This window comes from Mastigoproctus giganteus, chromosome 4 (genome assembly GCF_048544385.1).
Source record: "Mastigoproctus giganteus isolate SK-2022 chromosome 4, ASM4854438v1, whole genome shotgun sequence".
Lineage (NCBI taxonomy): Eukaryota > Metazoa > Arthropoda > Arachnida > Uropygi > Thelyphonidae > Mastigoproctus > Mastigoproctus giganteus.
The window spans coordinates 125,863,566-125,886,797 of record NC_143578.1 but is presented as its reverse complement, the minus strand read 5'-3'; the positions used below and the strand labels follow the sequence as shown (position 1 = coordinate 125,886,797).

The 23,232-nt window shown below is 35.3% G+C and overlaps 1 protein-coding gene across 1 annotated transcript in view; it reads left to right on the top strand.

Moving 5' to 3' along the window:
- The window catches only part of LOC150087047 (lysine-specific demethylase RAD23A-like), a 186,011-nt gene that overhangs the window by 154,100 nt on the left and 8,679 nt on the right, over positions 1 to 23,232 (top strand). Inside the window, exon 7 of the mRNA XM_090372915.1 lies at positions 2,548 to 2,873. Within this exon, the coding sequence (XP_090229041.1) occupies positions 2,548 to 2,873 (326 nt within the window). The remainder of the gene's footprint in view (positions 1 to 2,547; positions 2,874 to 23,232) is intronic.

Here is a 23,232-nt window from a genome sequence, read left to right as displayed (position 1 = left end):
GAAAAATAGCAGCGATTTTTTTTCTGCAATTTGTTTCGTATCTAAGTCGACATTAAATGGATGAGAAATATATTGAACAGTGCCTTCAATTGTTTTAAAATCACTGAATCTGGTTTCAAAATCATCCACAACTTTCTCAATTTCAGAAACATATTTCTCACCATTAAATCCAAAAGCAGGATATTTTTGCAAATGATCTTGCATATTTGCAAAATGATTGATTTTTTTTTTTTTTTTTTCTTTGAGATCCTTAGCTACTACCAAAAATTGATATCTATATGCAGAAATACTACAAATCATGTCACTCACATTTTTATTTTTTCCTTGTAATTCCAAATTCAGATCACTTAATTTACTGGCAAAATCTGCTAAAAAAGCCAGATCACACAATCACTCCATATCTTGTAGCTGCTGATAATCATCTCTCCTTCGGTCAACAAATTTTTTTAATATTATTCAGCAAATTTAAAAATCTCTCTAGAAACTTACTCTGACTCAGCCACTTCACATCTGTGTGTAATATTAGATTTGGTTCACTTTCATTGAGTTACATTTTTAAAAGTATCCTTTGAAGAGATTGTCCTGTGATGGAATTCACAATTTTGAAAGCTATGTCCATAATACTTTTAGTATTTAATCTTTTGCTGGCTAACAGTTGTTGGTGGATGATATAGTGGTAACTCAAAAAATCTGGGAATTCATCCTTTTGGCACGATGCAGTGACTCCATTAAGATGCCCGTCATTGCTTTAGCTCCATCTGTTGTTATTGATATGAGCTTAAATAGTGGTCATTAAAATTTTTCAATAAAATTTTTGAATGCGTTAAATATATCAAGACCTCTAGTTCTTTCTTTTAACGAAACCATACCCAACAGTTCTTCTCTAGTGGCAGAATCACCAAAAACCATAAGAATAAAAACGAGCAGTTGAGCTGTATCACTGAAGTCTGTAGATTCATCCAGTTGTAAAGAAAGGGACACATAATTAGCAATGTGTTGCGTCACACTATTTTGAGATAATTGCAAATATTTGAAGAGCACTTTTAATTTAATTTTTGTTCTTAAAATTTTCAAAGAGAATCTGTTATTTCTAAAAATGCGTATTTGATGAATTGACCATCAGAAAATGGTTTGCATTTTTTTGCAAGAAAAGATGACTCACTTTAAATGATGCTACAGTTGCTGCTTTAGATTGTAAATTAGGTGTCATGAAGAAATTTTGTTGTGCGAATAACCGGGATTTAAGTTCTTTTAATTTATTTTTCTAAGGTCACAATCAGGCAGAAAATCCAATTGGTATTTACCATGGAGTGTGTTGAAATGCCTTTCTAAATTTCCTCTTTTGGGTATAGCCGCAGAAGCATTGCAAATCAAACAACAACGTTTTTCTTTTCTCATTACAGAAAAGTGTTCTAGTTCCCACTCTTGATGAAAATGATGTGTTTACTCTTTTTCGTAATATTCATTTTAAATCAAAGGGTATTAAATTAACATATAAGTACTGTCCAGTTATTAATATTAAGTAAGCTAAATAAGAATTCGGCACATACACTATGCTCTCCACACCGTACTGCGTGAATTTTCACTAGACAAGCCTAGTGGCTGCGCGGCAACAAGAATAGTCACGTGGTTCAATGGATTTGTAATACGAGTATGCAGTGTAGCAGCGCATTAGAATAATATTTAGATTTGGACTAATCCATTTTTATATATATTTAAAATTCGTCGTGATCAACCGAAATTAAAGCTGCGATTGACTTGTTGGCCACCCCTACTCTATATGATACCCTATGCCCAGTATTGCTGCCCACTTCCATTTGAACAGTGACTCATAGTGTTCTATGTGTAGTCTGGTTACATAATTATAATCACAGTGCAGTTTGACTTATTTGAATAATGTTTTATGTTAAAACCTAGTGTGTAGTTAACAGAGCTTCACAGCTCTTCTGTTAGGCAGTGGCACAACTGTTGACAGTGTTATAGAGCCAGTTACTACCAAATGCTGGAGCTCAACATTTTCACTAGTTTTATTTCCATACCCCTTTGCTATGGACAAAGAACCAGCCACCTTAAATCTTAGTTAATAGTATAGTGGTTAATGGTTCTTTTACCTTTGATCCTTTACTAATCTTTATGGCATCAGTAATTTTTGATTAACTTACTCTATTTTCATAGCAAACTGGCTTCAGTAAGGAAGTTAATGCGATGTGATACCCTCCTGATGGTGAAAAATATATAATGGTTCCAATGAAGAAATAATTTACCTTTTTCTGGTTGCTAAACAGCTCTCTCTCTCTCTCTCTCTCTCTCTCTCTCTCTCTCTCTCTCTCTCTCTCTCTCTCTCTCTCTCTCTCTCTCTCTCTCTCACATCTGCATTCTTTAATATCATGCTTATATAGCAGCTAGAACAAGTAGTAGGTCAACTTTAATTCCGACTGCATTGTACATGATAAATATACTTAACATGATCTATTGTATATATTTAGGATATATAAATAAAAAGTGCATTTGATTCTGATGTTTTTTTTTTTTTATATGTAATTTCAGCTGACAGCTTAGCTTATTTACAGTCACAGCCTCAGTTTCAACAGATGAGACAAGTCCTGCAGCAAAATCCTCAGCTGTTGAATACTGTACTACAGCAACTTGGACAAAGTAATCCTCATTTATTACAGATAATATCACAAAATCAAGGTGAATTCTTAAGAATGCTAAATGAATCACTGAGTGACAGCACAGAGCATTCAGAACAGACAGCAGGCGTTGCTACAGAGAGAGAGAGAGAAAGAGAGAGATCTGGTGATCAGAGTGGTAGCCCTGGTGATGGAGGTTATGTTCAAGTTTCCCCTCAAGATCAGGAGGCTATCGAAAGGGTAAGCATATTTAAGTGCTCTCTGTACGATTTTAATTTTCAACATTGTAAACTTCTTGCTAAGAAGGGTGTTCATTACATATTTGTTCTTAAAACCTGTCCTCTCTTATTACTGGAGAAGTGGAGATAGAGGGATGGTGATTATTTCCTCATTATATGTTCAAGTAGTCTCTGCATACCAGTATATTTGGTGGACATTGTGGAATTGAAACATATATGCATGAAAAAAGTGTGATTCACTACACCTAATACAGTAATCTGATAAAATAAAGACTACATTTTGTAAACAAAGTATAAAATTGAAAAATGAAAAAGTTACTTAGCACATAAGGCAAAATTTTGCTTACCAGCAAGTCAAGAAATTTGAAGACAAACAGTTATAGTTGTACTTGATTATGAATACTGATGTCAGTGTTGTCATAAAAATTATATCATTTTACTGCAAGAATCTAGCATTGGTAGTGACTTGTCAGGCAGACTGCATTTTCTTTTTTTTTGTTTCTTTAAAAGAAAAGGTTTTCTTTAAAAAAAAAAAAAAAAAAAAAAAAAAATTCTATTTGTATTATTCCAATGCTTGGTCTTTTGCTAATGGGAAGGCAATACTGATTAAATTTATTTATTTATTTTTAATGAAAATCTCAAAATTACATGAGTTGTTTTTATATGTTATTTTCAATTAAACAAAACTTATTAATTCCTAAAAAACACACACATTATAAAAAAAATATTGAACATGAAGCTGTTTTAATGTTTATCAAATTCATATTGTGGGGTACTTCACCATGCATTGCCTTGGTATTACATTATATACTTTTAAATAAAAAGCACAGATTCAATTGAGAAGTATATATTTTTTATATAATATATGCACCCTTCCTGAGATTACAGTTTCAGTGCTGCTCAGCACTTAATCAGTGAGGAAATGGACACCATAGCTGAACAGTTTGACAACCAAAAGATGAGAAATATCCACCGTGTATGAGGTGCTTGTTGGTGCAGAAATTTTAAAGGCTCAAGAAATTTAGGGAAAAAGGTTACTTGGTGCTGCTTCAGTGTGGAAGTAGGCACCATAACTGAACAATCTTATGATCCAGTGAGGCTAGTTGAGAAAAGCAATGAAGTTATGAAGCTGTTTCAATTCCCATGTAAGTACAGTCATAACACATGGGTTGTTATAGTTGATAATCATTAACTGTATCAACTGGTGAGTCATTTCTTTCTTCCCTATGCAAGGAGTGTGATAATCTCAAATTAAAATTTGTTGCATTATTAGAAGAATTTGAGTTACTGAAGAAATGGGTGCTTGTTCTAGAGACATAACTGGCAACTCATCAGGGACTGAAGTAAGAAGTGACCAGCTAGTCAATGGTTTTCGACATTTTTTTAATAACTGCACCACTAAGTAATTTATTTTATTTTGTGGCACCCCTACTCAATTTTCTGCCTGTTATATCTGATTGTGTGTGTGTGTGTGTGTGTGTGTGTGTGTGTGTGTGTGTGTGTGTGTGTGTGTGTGTGTGTGTGTGTGTGTGTGTGTGTCGAGGTATAATATTAATAAATTAACAATTGTAGAAATAGTGGGAAGGTTAAAATAACCAGGATATGACAATTGCACAAAACAGCAGCAAAGAATGCAAAAGTAAATATATATCTATAATAATAATAAGTTACACCTACAGCGAAAAGCAAAAGGAAAATATGGCCAAAATAACCTGTAAAATAAAATTACATCAAAAATAAGTTAACGGAAGCTGTCATCAGATAAGGGTAGGCTAATTCAACTAAGGTTCAAAGGGGTGGGGGGGGGAATAGAGCAAATATGTAATAAATCTGATAGGAGCCAAAGTAAAATTTGATACATGATCAGGCATTTCTGTTAAAACCTAGTGTGTTCAGGCATCAGGGGACTACGCCTGACCATGCATCAAAGGAGGCACCGTGCATCACAGGTGGGAGGAGTAGCAGTGCATAACACATGCTTCTTCATTAGACCAGGGTCCGAGCCCGTGACCACCAAATACGGAGGATGTGGAAAGGTCAGGGAATGACCACCGCATATCACCACGAGCAATATGGCCTTAGTTGCTAATGCTCCTAAAAATAATAAACAAGCATCAAACTATGCCTGCCCAAAGCTGTGTAAGAGAAGATAATTTTGAAAAAAGAGCAATATAATAAAGTTAATGAAAAAATGATATAACTCTTAGAGAGATTAGACAGCAAAAAACACAACTAACTAATTAATAGTTAGTTGTGTTTTTCACACTGTCATTCTGGACTTTGCTTTTATATCTTAGGTATGCTTTTAGACTTGGATTTTAGATTTTCTTTGTTTTTGGTAATTCATTGCATCGGCATTTATGTATTTAGTAAATTTTAAGTGTAATTTTTCATTATAGATACTGCATTTTACCATTTTGGTTGCGGTTATCATTATGATTAGTTGTATCATTCCAGACTTTGCTTTTATTTCCGGTACGCTTTTATTTTATCAGTATTTATGTATCTACTAAATTTTATACCTAATTTATCTTAATTTTCATTTATACGCAGTGTTGGAACTTCTCTGTCTAATCTCTGTAAGGGTTATATCAGTTTTTCATTAAATTTATTGTATTGCTCTTTTTTTTTTTCAAAATTTTCTTCTCTTACATAGCTTTGGGCAGGCATTAGCATTAGTAGAGGCATGCGATGCAAAAAAGCAAGCTTATGAAGCATCAGACAAAAAAAAAACCCCTCCCATTTCACCTCTCCATTCATTCCAAATGCCTGTCCAGCTCAGCCTTAAATTTATTTAGCCTATTAGCTTCCACAACAAAAGATGGAAGCCTGTTCCACCAATCAACTACCTGCTGGCTAAAGGCAAATTTCGGTACATCTGTTCTACAACTATCTTTCCTCAATTTGAAACTGTGCTCCCCTCTGGTTCTTAGTCTGAACAAGAGGAAGATTCCCATCAGCATTCAGCTTGCTCAATCTCATTCAGATCACCTCACAGGTGCCTACTCTCCAGGTGCTGCAATTTGCAGAACTTAAGCCTTTCTTTCTAAGAGCACGCCTTTGTTCCGCTTGCCAATCTTGTTGCCCTTTTTTGTACTCGTTCTAGCAACTCTACATCCCTCCTAAAATGAGGCCTCCAGACCTGTACACAGTACTCTAGGTGTGAACTGAACCATTGCCTTGTATAAATGGATAATCATCTCCCTGTCCCTGCTAGCAAAAAATCCAATATATCATTAACAAGACTCCATGACCTACCCTGTCAGCCCTTCTGCACTGCTCAGTGAACTTATATCTGACTGCACAATTACCCCCAAGGCATAGAAACACAGTCCTTTGATGCATGGTCAGGCATAGTCCCTTGATGAAATGCCAGATCATGTATCAAATTTCACTTCGGCTGTTATCAGATTTATTGCACATTTGCTCTATTCCTCCCTTTTTTGAACCTTAGTCAAATTAGCGTACCCTTATCTGATGACAGTTTCCGTTAACTTATTTTTGATGTAATTTTATTTTATAGGTTACTATATTTTGGCCATATTTTCCTTTTGCTTTTGTCTGTATGTGCAACTTATGATTATTATAGATATGTATTTATATATCTTTCTATACGTTAAAATAATTTTCCTCCTAGTGACATTTATTCAGCCAATGAGAGAAGCGGGATGTTGATTACGTGGTAATACATAACAAATACTAAAATATGTAACAGAAACTTGTTTTACTGTGGTAAAACAAGCTTCTGTTTTAGTGTGATCATGCTGGATGAACCTCGTGCTCGCGCTTTGTTTATGTATGACCACATGGTACCATTCTTGATTTCCATATGTCACATATATATATATATATATATGTATTCATAGCTAAAGAACACACACAGTGTCAAAAGCTTGTGTAAGTATTTTATTTATTTTATCAAAAGAAGTGAGCACAGTGTGCTCGCGCTTTGTTTATGTATGACCACATGGTACCATTCTTGATTTCCATATGTCACATATATATATATGTATTCATAGCTAAAGAACACACACACGCGCACACAGTGTCAAAAGCTTGTGTAAGTATTTTATTTATTTTATCAAAAGAAGTGAGCACAGTGAGCAGGGGGCAAAGCCCCTAATCTAATCTTAAAAAAATATGTTATATGATAGTTATTACAATAATATAACTATAAACAAAATAACAATTCATAATACAAATTATATATATATAATAATTTTATTCTTTAAATGTAGGTACTAAGTAAACATCAATTATATATCACCACAAAATTAAAAAGATACCATACACCTTTTTATAATGAAATAAACATAAATAAAAAAAAAAAGTTTGATTAACTTAAACCCAAATAACATGGCACCCCTGGAATGTTGTTGTTAATACACCCTTAGTTTGGGCCCAGGAACAAAATAAGTAAATATTCAAGAGGATTTAGTTTTACTAGGTGGTTCCATTATCAAGGAAATGAGAAACAGTTGGTGATGTCACCAACAGATTGTCAGAATTTGATAGGGGGGTTAAAATAGCATTATTATTCATGTTTCAACTAATAATATTAAATGCATTTTAATTTAAGATTTATTGGATAAACATATGATCATGAAAAAAAAAAACGCTTTGAATTAGGTCAGAATGTGTGTGTGTATACGTTTTTGCAGTTTTGTTTAGGCTTGATAGGAGGGACTAAATACTGAAAGTCTTGTGGATTAACTCAAGATCTGAGGGACTCTGCACGACTTTCAAAGGAAATTTTTTATCAGCATAGCACTCACTTATAGGTAGAAGGAACATACAAGTTTGTGCAAATGCAGCATATTAGTATGCAGAAATTCTAAAAAAAAAAGCTAAAAACAACATTATTTTAATTACAAATCCTTACAGGTCCTTTTCATTCTCTACCATTGTCAGTATGGTACCAGAGAGTTGATATGTTACTCTGGGATTACTGCTTCCCATATGTGGTACTTTGCATTTGTCAATGTTAAACTTCATTTGCCACCTCTCAGCCCATCTGCTCAACTTTTCTAGATCCTGTTGCAGCAGTATCATTAACAACCCTGCCAACCTTCGTATCGTCTGCAAACTTGCACATTAAGCCTGCCATCATCAATGTCATTTATAAATACAGAAAACAACAATGGACCCAACGAAGAGCAGTGTCCATTGATTACCATTCTCTGTCTTTTCCCACTCAACCATCTCTTTATCCATAGCAGCAATTTGCCTCCAATGCCACACTGCTCCAATTTGTGCAGCAGTCTTCCATGTGCAACAGTATCAAAGGCATTTCTAAGATCCAAATATATGATATCAAAGTTATTCTTTGCATCCATTTCCTTTGTGACTACTTCATAGTATCCAATCAAATTAGACAAACAAGACTTCCCCTTAACAAACCCATTCTATCCGAGCTATAACTGAAGTCTTGTCTAGGTGATCCTGCAATGCTTCTTTAACCAGTGCCTCCATTAATTCCCTGGCACAGAAGTTAAACTAACAGGTCTGTAATTACCTGTGTCTCCCTTTGATCATTGTTTGTGGATTGTGTAAATCCACAAATAAATCCACTCCATGTACACATCTCCAGTCCATGGATACCTCCCCTGAGTCCAGGGAAGCTCTCATAATTATGACTAATGGTTTCCTTACTTACTTTGCCACCTCCTTTATGTAACTGGATAGATTCCATTCACCCCAGGTGCCTTTCTTGTGTTTATCTTCAACAGTTTCACCTCCACTTTATTCTCAGTTATTACAAGATTATCTAGCTTACTGCCAGAGTTGAATACACCTCTGGCATTCCCCTCCCTGAATAACTCCTCATGTGTGAATGTCGATGCAAAATATTCATTTAGTTTGTTAGCTACCTTAGCAGGATCATCAACAGTTGAACCACTGATATCAAGTGGACCAATCTGATTCATCTCCTTTCTTCTAGAGTTTACATAAGTAAAGAACTCTTTGCTGTTTTTCTTTGCATCCTTTGCCAAAGATTTCTCGTAATCTGCCTAACCTCTTTTGTAACTTGGTTACAGACCAGCTTATATCTATCATAGGCTTCTGTGTCATATGTTAATTTATATGTATCCCATGCATTTTTATTCTCCGTCACATGTCTAATTAATTTATCTGACATCGATTTAGGCCTAAATCTTGAATAATATTTCTTTGTTGGTATGAAAAGCCTAGTAGCTTCCAAGATTAATTCTTTGAATGCTTCCCATTTTGAATTTGCTGTTGGTGACCTCATCAGTTGGTTCCACCGTATAGAATTTAAATACTGTCTCAGACCACCATAGTCACCTTTACGAAAGCAAAAACCCTTCCCTTTACCCTTGATGGTAGTTACCTCTTTGAGTAAATCCCACTTCAGCACACTGTGATCACTGCCACCTAGTGGTTCCTGTATCTGCAGATTCTTAATGCATGAAGAATTACTACTGACAATCAGATCAAGAGTATTACTCCCTCTAGTTGCCTCCCGAACATGCAGCTGTAGAAAACAATCATCCAGTAAATCCACAAAAGGCTTGCTAGTGTGTGATTGACCAACCCACAAATTCCAGTCAATATCCAGGAAATTAAAATCCCCCATTATAAGACACTCTAATTTACTGGCCCACTCTATTTCTTTGCTCAATATACCCATCAGATTCATTAGGCCTATAACACACACCTACTTTCATTTTTCATTTCCTAGTGGAAAATTTCACACCAAACAGACTCAACATTGCATTGTCCACCAAAATCAATTGGATGCACTTCCTTAGATTTTGTGTTTCTTAACTATCAGCATAACCCCTCCTCACTTTCTGTTCTATCTATCCTTTCTGTATACATTGTACTCCCCAAATTCCAGTTCTGCACTGCTTATGTCTGTGTGACACCACATCTTTGATATCCCAACAATATCTGTCTTTGATGTCTTGACTAGCACTTCAAGCTCATCAAATTTATTAACTATACTCCTAGCATTGGTGTACGTACAAGTATACATGCACCTGTTTCTACTCTTAGTTACCCTGACACAGCCCATGTATTTTTTTTGTTCCACTATGCCTCCCAGCAGTCCTGGAAATTCCCATTGCCTTGCTCTCCAGGCTGTTCAATTGCATTTCAATAAAAGTAGTGCAAGAATCACTTTTACCTCTGCCAGCGGCTACTGTTAATCTATTAGTCCATGTATCCTCCCCAAGCTAGCAGTTTTCCGACCCACCTAACTCTGCCTCGATAGCATCAGCAAATATTCTTGCACCCTTTCTATTTAAGAGTATCCCATCACTGTAGAAGCAGTCTCTCCTGTTAACAAACACAGAACAGGCTGAGAAAAATTCTACCCCTTGAGCCTTACACTCTCTCCAGGGCAGAATTGATCGAGAAGGCTCTCATCATATACTCCCTCCTACCGTGTCTGGGCAGAATTGCAGACACTTTCAAATTCAACCCTAACTCATGGCTTTTTTTCAGCATTGTCTTGTACTTGTTAAGTAATTCTGCCGGTCTTCTACTCTTAATATCATTAGTGACAACGTGTACAACAATATCACCCTTTGTGCCCTTAAAGGATGATATCTTCCCTACAATGTCATCAACCTTTGCCCCTGGGAGACATACCCTGGTCCTGTTCCATCTATCCTTTATGTATGTTCCCCGTTTCCCTGACAATAGAGTCACCCACAACAACTAGTTCCTTTGGGTGTTGTCGCTGTGCTGTGTGATGTTCAAGTGCAAACTCTGGCATTGATGTGGTCAGCTGAGATTCTGATGGGCCCTCAATTTAAATCCTTCAGGGGCATCCACCCTGTCCTTTAAGCTCTCATATAAGCCCATAACAATGCCGAGTTGTCACCTGATTTCCTCGCACTCCTTACAAAGACATTCCTTACTCCTCGCACACACAAAGACATTCCCGTTGGAAATATCAAGTCCCGTTCCTGATTGCTCCACAAACATCAAACAAGCAGTGCATTTCAATAGACTGTGATTCAGAGGACAACCACCCCCTCAGTTCTCCCCTGAGTCACAGCACTTCCACTAGTTTGAGCCTTTTGCTTTGCTGCTGTGGTCTCAGTCATGATTTCTATTCAAGTTCAATAAAATTCCAATACAAAATATAATCCCAAACCTATATCCCAATTCAGTTATAACACTATATATATGTATTTCAGTATTGAATATTATCTCCGAGTTATGTTATATGACTTCCTTATCTCCGAGTTACGTTATATGACTTCCTTATCCCCTGTCAACTTATATGTATTAATTTATGATGTTAAGTTTATAATAACTTGGTCACTATATTTATTTAGTTAAAAAAGTACAATTCAATTGACAATGAAATTTAATAAGATTAATAAATTTTACCCATTAATTGATACTACTATACTCGCTATCTAGTTTTCCGTTAAACCTTACGCTAGCACATATATCATATAATGGCGGCAAGTTACAAACAGTTAATCTACGGACGCGGGGTATTATTTACTTTCCAAATCGTGCTATCTAAATTCAAAATAAACCATGGAGCTTGACTAGGTCTATAAGCTACTTATAGAAAATAATTTAATATAACAATTAAGTCAAAGCGGCTAAGTATAATTAAAAACTTTTCGTTCGCAGGAGCTGCAAAACCTGTACGAATATAAGTAATAAACCTACAAAATCTCTTATCTAAATTCAGTTTAAACTAAAGTATTGTTACTAGGAATATAAAGCAACTCTAAAAAATAAATGAATATGCTAATTTAAGTCAATAAAAAAAAGCAAAAACTTCTCTATTTTTTGGAGCTGTAAAAACTTCTCCTGTTCACACGTACTCTCGCACCCACTCCTCAGTGATATCATTTTGATATCATTGTGAAATCTTTTCTTAAGTAAATTTAAGTTGTAATTTAGTTTAACATTTGAAAATATGCATCTGTTCAGCCTAATTTTGTTCATTCTTTCTACTGTGATGATTTGTATACTGTGGTAAGATCTTTTCTGTGTTTTATTTAAAGTTTAAACAATAGTGAATGTAAAATTTATTGCTAAGAATTGGAACAAAGCTTTGGGTACTTTTAGCAGCAATGGAATTTACTGCCCAAAGAGGAAATGCATGGTATTTCCTTCATAAAGTTTATACAGGTAAATGTTATCAGTGATTATTATCAGTGGTGCAAAGTCAACAAATCAGAGGTAATGATTTTTTTCTTTTTTGTTAAATGCATTATTTTGAACAAAGTTAAAAGTTACAAGCATTGGAAGCCTCTTTTGAATTAAAAGAAACGTTCTTGGCTAAGACAAAGGCAAGAATGCTAAATGCAATTTCAAAAAAAGTAACTGTAAAACTAATTTCACTAATTTTTTGTCTCATTGCACTAAAAATTAAACTGTCAAACAAACAATAATGATTAGGAAATTTTTATAAGATTTTTTGGAATGATGTTTCATTAGGAGTAGTTTAGAACTCATCCTTCTAGTTACCACTGCAACATGTAAAAATTTTGTAAAGAATTAGAAATAGTTTTCATAACAATTTCCATTTATATTTGATTGAATTCAGGAGAACTTAAGTAATGAATAATGTGAACATTCTCTTGTCTATCATATTTAAAGCATTGAATGTATTTTGTTAAAAAATGAGAACATATTAGGTATTGGTCAGTTTCTTGAAACTTCACATGAAACTAAATTCAGTGCCGTGCAAAGGTACTTGGGGGCCTGGATGCAAAAGTGGTTAAGGGACCTTGTTTTTTATGTTGAGACTTTTATGGCTCCCCCGATTGAGGCCCTGGTGTGGCACAATCAGTGCACCTCCATTATTTGCATGGCCCTGAATAAATTCACACAAATGTTTCTCACTTGTGTAAGTTTAGAGGAACTGAGGCCTGGTGTTATGAACAGTTTGTAGATTATTTTTGTATATTCAAGTAGTAGAACTTTACTTATCTTTTATTTCTTCTTTAAGGCGCAGATGATTGCAATGAACCTTTGTTTTTGATTCTTGCTTTAAAGACAAACTATTCAGTGCATTTATGCTCTTGTCCTTTTGTTGTGATTAACTGTTTTTCTTTCAGGAGAGTAAAAGATAAAAATATGATTCTTGTATATTGTATGAAATGGGATGAAATTTATTCCAGTTCCTGAGGCATACAGTAAAACCTCGTTATTTCGATATCGGATAATTCGAAGTTGAGTAGTCCTTGGCAAATACCATCGGATTTTGCATACTTCTTAGTTCAGATAATTTGAAATGTGTGTACAATGAAATTCAAGGTTATTATCTGGTGCAGTGACCCGCAAATATATTGTTTAATTTGAAATCTCCAATCGTATTCTGTGTTTACGTGGAAAGTTTCCATGTGCAAATAGTGTTTTCGTTCTCTGTTTACCGAGCTATGCATTTGTTGGTATTATCGTATGCCTGGTCCGGATTATTAAAATCTGCATAGGACATAGCCTTGAACTGAGAAAGTACGTCATGGTAAGTTGCATCGTTAATGCCTTTTTAATTTTATTATGGTTTTTTTAGTACAGGATTTACAAGCTTCTACCGTATAAATTTTAAATGCAATATGATAGAATACTATTGTGTATTAGATTATACTCTCCTTAAGGCAGTTTTTTCTTTCTCTTATAGAAAAATTCAATTTTGGTAAATAGAAGAAAGGGCTATGAAATGGCTACAAAGAGGAAATATAATGAGCTAAATATTTCAGAAAAGTTAAATCTGATTTGTGATGTTGATAAAGGAGGGCAAACCAAAACAGAAATTGCAAAACAATATGGTATTCCACTTTCAATTCTCTCAACATTTCTTAAAAATCGTGATGCCATAGAAAAACAATTTAAGAAAGTAAACGACATTGGAAGGATGAAGAGAATACGGGGCGCAAAGCACAAAGACATAGTGAGTGAATTATTAGAGTGGATTTTTCAGTGCAAGGCTAATAATATTCCGCTATCAGGACTTGTGGAGAAAGAAAAAGCTAAAAAAAATTTCACTTAAATTAGGCAAAGATTTTAAATGGTTGCAATGATTTCAAAAACGGCACAATATTGTAACACTATGGGTTTGTGGTGAAGGATCATCAGTGGACATTGAAGCTTTGAAGCCGCAGAAAGATGGCAAGAAAATGTGAAACCTGTTTTGTAGAGTTACGATCCAAAGAAAATTTTTAATATGGATGAAAGTCGCGTTTTCCAAAATGTATTGCCAGATAGAACACTGGCAATGAAGGGAGAAACATGTAGAGGAAGGAAGAAGAGCAAGGAAAGGGTAACGGTTCTGCTTTGTTGCAATTCAGATGAAAGCGAAAAATTGCAGCCTTTGATTGTCGGAAAATATGAAAAACCACAATTTTTAAAGGAGTGAAATGCCTGCCTTGCATTTACAAGGCTGACAAAAATGCATGGATGATGGCAAAATTATTCTTCAAGCAGATGCAATGTCTCAATAGGAAGATGGCTGGTCAAAATCTCAAAATTCTTCTCTTGATGGACCAGTGTGCAGCGCACAACTGTGAAAGACTCACCTAAAAAATATTAGAGTTCTTTACCTACCAGCAAACACAAACAGCTAAGTGTAGCTTCTAGATCGGGGAATTATTTACCATGTAAAAGGGTTATACTGGAAAAAACTGGTGAAATACCTCATCGGGAAAGTGTCCAGGAATATTCCCATTACGGAAATTAGGAAATGGAACGTGCTGAATGCGATGAGGTCCATCGTATTTTCATGGGAAGAAGCTCCTTCCTCTGTCATTCAAAAACTGCTTCAGAAAGGCTGCTTTTGGTGAAGAAAATTTTGATGACAATGATGCACAAGAAGACTGCAAATTGAAATGGTGTGCAACCAATTTTGAAGACTATATAAAGTGTGACAACGATGTCGTCACTACTGCAGACAACCACGCTACTGAGAAAAGTAGCACCGATTGTGAAGAAGGTGATACGGTTGAATTGGAAGACAAGAAACAAGAGCCATTGGAGGATGCGTAAGGCGGTATTTGCGGAAATTTCCATCATGGAGTATGTGCTATATAAGCATTTGTGTGAGGACGATAGTCTAGCACAGTGGTTCCCAAACTACTGAGATCTATGGACCCTTTCAAAAATCAAAGAAGTTTGCAGACCCCTTCAAAAATTAAAAAAGGTTTGCGACCACACACACACACTGGGTTTTCTGAAAAGAAAATTCAAAGTTTTATGTTTAAAACAACTCAACTTTATTCTTATTTTTACATAAATATATAATAATAACAACTTTATTTATCATCATTTTGTGCTATACAGAGAAAAAATAATTTGACCAGTCCAGAGGGTCCAAAATTTTGCGGACCCCAGTTTGGGAAACGCTGGTCTAGCAGACACAATGGACAAAACATCAAAAAAAGTACATGAACCATACAATAAAAAAATAAATTTGTGCAAATGTTATTTCAATTGTCTTTTTTATAATAAAGTTCATCGTTAAATTTTTTTCCTTGCTCATCTCTATAAAGTTTATTTTAGCATTTGCCTCCGAGAACTGCGATTTGCCAACTTTTCCCGCCGGAATTACGCAGTAAGTAAATTCAATGTTTTAAAAGATCATTTAATTCGAACCCGGTTAACTTGGAGTGGTATTTTTTTGGTCCCTTGAATTTCGAAATAAGGAGGTTTTACTGTATGTACATCACACCACACACCACCTGCAAATTAACTACTGAACATTAAACTGGGACCAACCTTGACAGCATTCAGTGATCCACTCAGATCACAAATATAACGATTAACAAATTGATCACAGAATCTGGCTGAACTCTGAGTAAAGTAAAATGACTACTTTACATACATGTTATACAAGTATACCAAATGTGTAATTATAGTGCTAACTCAACTTTTATAATACTTTCTAAAATATCTTTGAATACAGTTGAATTTTCAAAAAAAATTATTACCAAATTAAATAGAATTCTGAAAAAACTCAGCATAATTTTGTAAAGAGAAAACCATGTTAAACCAACATGGGTAGCTAATTTGACAGATTCACTCGTGAACTGGATGTAAGAAATAATTCTAACATTGTTTACTTGGATTTTTAACCAAGCATTTTACTCAGTCCCACATGAGAGTATACTCTTGTGATTTAGAGTAAATACTACTATGTAATAAGGTGATGAAAATAGAAATTGAATTTCTCATGTGGGAGTGATTTCAACATGTTCCAGCTTATACTCTCACATGAGAGTATAAACTGGAACATGTTGAAATCACATGGAAAATCCTTAGATGGATTGTAGGGTGGCTGCAGAGTGGGTGACAGAGTTGTGATTAATGGTTGCAGATTGGGCTAACATTGGGTTCCCCAAGGATTAGTACTGATGCCACTGTTGTTTTTAATTTTCTTAAATGATATTAATGAAGGGATAGTAGAGTAGTAATGATCAGCAATGAACAGAATTTCTTCACGTTTTTCTTAATTTTGATAGACTTAAGGGTTGGTCAGAAAAGTGACAGCTATGTTTTAATGCAGCAAAATGCAAGTTTAAGAATAGCAGCCTCAATTGCATGGATACCCTTGATATTGGGGTCAAATTAAAAACAATAGAGAAAGAAAGGGATTTGAGAGGTATGATACAGTTGATTATGAAGTTCACTGAGCAATGTAACCAGGTTGCAAGGAAAGTGTGTGCTATTAATGATTTATCAAACATCTGCTTATAGTGAAGTCATATTCCCACTGTGTAAGGCAGTTTTAAGATCACACTTGGAATACTGTGTTCAGGTATAAAGACTGCACATAAAAATAAACATCAAGCTTCTTGAAAGGGTCAAAAGACAGGCAGTACTCCTTTTCCTCAACCACCCCCCCCCTTGTGAGGAAAGGCTGAATATATAGGCTATAGAGCTGGTAACTAGGCACCTATTAGAATACCTAATTGAGGTTTATAAGGCTTTAAGAAGAGAAAGTAAAATGGGTGACAGTGAAATTGTCACTGTTTTAAATAAATATAAAACCAGAGACAATAAATTCAAATTATGTGGGAAGCGGTTTAGATTGGATTGCAGGAAGTTTTTCTTTAGCCAGCAAGTTGTTAATTACTGGAATAAGTTGCCTCGGTAAGTAGATAAGATCGATATTTAGAGAAATTCAGAGGTCACCTGGATAGGTTTTTAAATATCTTTATTTTATTTCATTTTATTATTTATTTATTATTATTGTTTTATTATCTTTTTTGGTGGTGCAGCAAAAGCCTCGGGGCTCCGTTGCATCATATAGCCAATACTAATTCATCGTTCACTATTGAGGCATAAAATCCCCACCTCACGGGTAGTCTTTTTTTTATTATTATTATTATTATTACTACTAAATGTAAGTTATGAGTAACTGTTACTGGTCAATTTAAGAACCTAAGCAATTAATTTACAGAGATGTATTCATTTATTTGATAACTCGAAATGAATAATTTTTTGAAGCACAAATTGTAATTGCCCAAATTCAGCATATCACAAATTACATTTTCTGCCTTGAAAATAACATGCAAAATAGGTGGGGGGAGAGTTCAGAAGTAAAGTTGTCAAAGTCAGTGTTGCAGTTCAAAATGCCAGTTCCATCCATATTTTGTTACGACATATTCATCATAGGTCTCTAGATTTATTACAGAGAATCCTTTTTTTTTTGCTAATTTCTGCTTATTTTCATAAGAAATTGGCTGTAGTTGATAGTACTTGTGTAGTCCGAGGCTAATTAACAGTGTCTTTCAGTTAGGTGTCCGTGAAACACAACGTAATATTTCAGAAGACTTATATGCAAAACTTCTTATATAATATGAAATCTGAAATGGGTAATGTGGTTGCCTTGTGTACTGTGTGTAGATCTAATTTTTTCAATTTCAACTGGAAGGAAATTGCAATACAGGTGGGCCTCGATTAACGCGATTAATTCGTCCCGCGAGTGCATCGCGCAAAACGGAAATGCATTAATCGAATATCATAACCAATAGGAAAAATTATAATTGGTCCTTGACCTTCTGGAATGTCCATAAAGAATTTTAAAAATACCTTTTAAATAACTTTTTAACTGTATATAATGTAAAAGATAATGAAAATAATTATGGAATTAAACACTGCAATACTCGACATCTGTCGGACACCGTGCGAACTACTAGCTCGAGGTAGTTCACAGTTTCAGCATTTCTTATTAAATTGTTTGGACCTAACTACTAAACGAAACTGTTAGGTATTTCTTTTGGTCTGGGTGCGCCTTGAAAAAATTACTGAGACATTAAAGGCACCGTGAACCAAGAAACTTTGGGAACCTCTGACATAAAATACACAATGAAGAAATTATTTTTGCGGAAATATTTGAACAGTGTTGACTTTCTCTTTTCATTAATCAATTTCCGATAGTCGACAACAATCTTCTCTGGGCTCTGGTGAAATAAATATCGCAGAGAACATCAAACCTTTTGTTTGAGGTTCTATGCGATACGAAAGATTTCATCTAATTCTTTTACCGTTATTTCCTTCGCAGTAACATTTTCATCTGGCTTATTTAAAAATTTGAATTTTTAAATGCAAGTCTGCATTGACTTTATTAGCAGGGGAGACACTTCTTCTTCCGATGGTTGATGGAACGCACCGAGGCGGGCCGCAGGCAAACGTTTGTTTATTGACCGTATGACTCGCGGTAAGCTTAACACGCAATTCAAATCTTTTTCAACTATCGCATAAAAAAAAAAGATCACGTTAACTGGAAATTTGCATCATGTAAAGTGAAAAGTGGTATCATTTTTCAAATAGCATTTACTGAATATCACGTTAATCGAACTCGCATTATGCGAGGCCTAGCTGTATAATCACATATTTGTAAATAATGACAGCATGCAGTGCATAGAAAGAAATGCAGAAATAAATGTTACATTTCATGATGAACTGTTAGTGAAATTGCACAGATAGGGAAGCCGGGTGGGTAAAGCGCCTGCCTGGCAACCCAAAGGTCGTGGGTTTGAATCCCGCCTCGGGCTTGGATCAAAGTACTGCAAAAACCTTGGGAGGTGCATTATGGCCACAGAAGCCGATGCGCCAACAACTACAAAAAAAAAAAAAAAAAAAAAAAAAAACCAGATAGGGAAAGTAATGATGATTCTGAAAACTGGGATATTTTCAATTTCTATTGATAGTAGTAATCAAGGCGATTCAAAACTACATCCCATTGTAGTAACCTTTTGTAATTAAAAATTCAAAACAGCTTTCTCCTAATGCCAGTGTGAAAGTGACTCTACGAGTATATTATACATATTCTGAGCAACATGAAATCATGGAGGATTCCTTCAAAGAACTGTCTGGCACTAGTGCTGATAATGAGCCTGTGCTGGTAAGCCTAAAAACTAGAGGAGGAAGGGTATTAAAAGAGGTGATTGAATACTTGGTGATAATAGGCTGTCCTTGTTATCTTATTAATTTGCATGCTGAAAAGGGATCTGCATGCCTTTCTGTGAAAATGGATGAATACTTGTTGAAAATTTACTGCTATTTATAATGAATTGCTAAAAGGGAAAAAAGTAGATTTAAACTATTTCAACTGATGCATTGCATTGAAGTAAGAAAAGATTATGAAGTATGTGTGTACATGCTGGCCACAGATGCCATGGCCAATATGTACACACATACTTCAAAAGTCTAGTTAAACAGTTACAGCCATTCCCCGACTTTCGTAAGGGTGGCATTCCGGGGAACTCTACGTAAGGCAGAATTTCCCTAAATGCTTGTGTAGCACTCGCAAATTTGTTTGAATTTGATTGAAGCAAAAAAGAAATGTTCGATGAACATTTAAATAGAATTATTTATTCAATTTTTTTATCTCATGCGTAGGAAAAAAGCATACCACTGCTGAAGTTGAGGGCTGTGGGGGTTTTTCCAACACATCACAAAATTTCTCAGCAGCTGCAGAATCGGCACTGGTGACTTCACCACATACTTTAATATTTTGGAAACCAACGCAGTGCTTGAACCTATTAAACCACCCATTGCTTGCCATGAACCTAGCTTGTGGTTTGCCATGCTTATCCTTAATATCTTCATAAATCTTCTTGCTTTTGCTTGAATAGCTATTGGACTCAAGAGCACTTGCTTCTGAATCTGATTTTCCATCCATATTATTAATAGCTTTTCCATCTTCGATATAGCACCTGAACGCTGTTTTGTTATCACTATTGATTTTAAATGCGTTGATCCTTTAACATGTTCTTTTATACTTGCACTGTCACCTTAATATAGTATTCACTGTTGAAGCAGTGAGACCTAATTCCGTGCAATAGATGACAAACTCTGTCCTGCTTTGTACTTCTTAATTAATCATCTTCATTTCTAAATCAATTTTGTTTAATTTCCTAGCACTGCTAGCACTTGCACTTTCCGTTTGTCCCTTTCCCTTCCCCATTGTAGTAAGTAAACAGGAATGTTTACTTACTACAATTTCAGAAGATTCTGAAAATTTATTTATGTTTTTTATATGATTGAAGATTTCAGTGAAGGGGAACTCATTTCACCATAATACCATAACGTAAAAACTCACAGAATTCCAGTTATCTGTATTATCGCAAATGCATAAGATTGAGTTTACTACCTGTTTATAAATAGATTGCGCTAACAGAAAAGCCCAATAAACCAGAAAGTGCATATTGTTTATGGTAGTGACCTCCCAAAATGTGTTTTAGAAAAATATGATAAAGGCATTCAAAATATGATTCTTATAATGGAACATATGATAACTGTGAAAGTGTAGTTCAATTTCCATTATAAAAATGACCTTTTAGAACAGTTGTTTTCAACCTTTTTTTAATAAAGGCATCCCTAAGTAATTCATTTTATTTTGCTGCACCCCTACTCAAAATATATATACAGGGTGATTCACTACCAGTGCGACAAACTTGCAGGAGGTGTAGGGGGCACAAAGACGAATCGGAATCACATAGTCATGCGGTAGAGGAGGTTGAATGGGAGGTCGCGTGAACAGCGATCCCGCTGGAAGTCAGCATTTGCGAACCATTTCTGTTGAAGAAACCAAGTAGCAAAAGTCCTCCGGAGTGGATAATCCGCAGGCTCCAATTGTTGGACGCTTTGCAGATGGTATGAACTCATTTGGTTTGTTGACAGTATTCTCCATACAGTGGATTGGGGAATACCCAATCGTTGTTCTATCGCTCGAGTACTCGTACTCGGATTGCCTTCTGCAAGATGTAGGACATTCTCCTCATTGTCTGGCATCCTTGTTGTTCGCTCTCGATTCATGGTACCTCTCATGAAACAACCAGTCTCATGTAACCTTCTCATCATACAATTAAAATCGTATGATGAGGAGCACGCCTGTGCAGGAAACATTCCTGGTACAAGCGCAGAGCGGCGCGCCCATTACAGTCTGCAGCTCCATACGCGAGGTGCATGTCGGCCAGTTCAACGTTTGAATACTCATCCATCCTACTGCCTCCGGAACCGGTTCACAAATGCTGCCTTCCAGCGGGATCGCTGTTCACGCGACCTCCCATTCAACCTCTTCTACCGCACGACGAAGGCATTTCGGACCCTGCAATGCTATGTGATTCCGATTCGTCTTTGTGCCCCCTACACCTCCTGCAAGTTTGTCGCACTGGTAGTGAATCACCCTGTATATGATATTTATTACAATAATACAATTATAAAAATTTTATTCATTATATAGAGGTACTAAGTAAACATCAATTATAGATGACCACAAAATTAAAAAGATACTGTACACCTTTTTATAATGAAATAAACATATAAATTTAAAAATAATAATAAGTTTAAGTAACTTATACCCAAATTACGTGGCACCCCGGTCGAAAACCACTGTTTTAGAGAGATAAATAGCTTAGTTATATAGCGAAAATTTCAACTTCCGAGGTCTTGGAATTGAATTACCAAAAAAAAAAAAAACACAATGTGATATTGGGTTCACATTACGATATTTTCACGATACCTCCATTTATTCCTACAGGAATGCAAAATACATTTCCACAATTTAAGTTTGCACCGGCCGGCAAAAACTTACATAAAGTCAAATTTCCGTAAGTAGAGTATTACGTAAGCCAGGGAGTGGCTGTATAGTTATAAACAATCAGATGGCCAACAAGTATGTGCACATGTTGGCCATCTAACAAGGCTGCTAGGACAGTGGAAGCCTTCGACAAATTTGTCTAAAGAGGAGGTTAGAAGTGGTGAGAAAAGCAATATGAGCACTTTGCAGAGTTACCAATTGAAAAGTACAAAATACAATCACCAGTGAGTGGCCCTGGCTCATGATCAAATCCAGATTATTACCCAAAAGTTTTTCAAGACAGCTGGTGAATTGAAGAAATAGAAATTTTGAACTGCAAACTTCCGGTAAAAGCAAGCCAAGCAAGCTGATAATTGTACGCATGTTATTCTCACTCAAGCAGAAAGTCTGTTCACATTTCTGCCTTGAACAAAGCAGTTTGCTTGTTTCTCTTAAATGTTATGCCAATTTTTTTATAATCTGATCATAACTCTTCAATCCAGCATATCTCACATCTACATATTGAGTTCATTACTCCTGTGTTGAAGAAAATTATATGCAAATGTATTTTACTAACAGTTTTCAAATCTACTTCCATTCTGTAAATAGATTGTCATAGCAGACTAAGTCAGAAGGATGATTCTGACTTAGTCATAAACATTTCTGCTGCCATGGTCGCATAGAGTCTAAAACAAGAGCAGGTGCTGTTCTTTTGTTCAGTGAGGTACTTTATTGCTGGATGCGACTACATGGTGTACAAGTTTCCACTGAAAAATGATTCCCTAAAATTGCCAAGTTATCACAAATTGCATCATTTTGCAGTGCATCATTTCAGTTTTTCTTTTAAGATAACTTTTTGGTGTCTTTAAAGATAAAGAAATACATGAAGCAGTTGATGTTCTGTCAGTTTCAGTGTGAGAACTTGCCAGACACTTATGAAAGAAAAAAAATTGATGTACGGCAGTTTTTTTTTTTGTTTTTTTTTAGGAACTGACCAGTGCACAAGGAAGCTTGAAATTCTGAGTCATACTTTGTATTTTAACTATTTCTATTTCTTGTAGCAGTGCTTAGTGTGTGAGAATGTTCAGATCAAGTTCAAATCTTTTTTTTTTTTTTTTTCTGGTGAATCTTTGAAAATGCTCCAGACAGCAAAGTCTAGACAACAGTGCTATTGTTATGGGCAAAATTTTGACTCAAAATTTCTGAAGTGGGCAAAGTCTGCAACAATATTTTCCTTGAAGCAATCAAAAACAATCGATATCTAATGAAATATCCAAACAGAAATCTAACTGAATAATGTTGCGTAAGCTAATGTTCAAAAGCATAGTGTATTTTA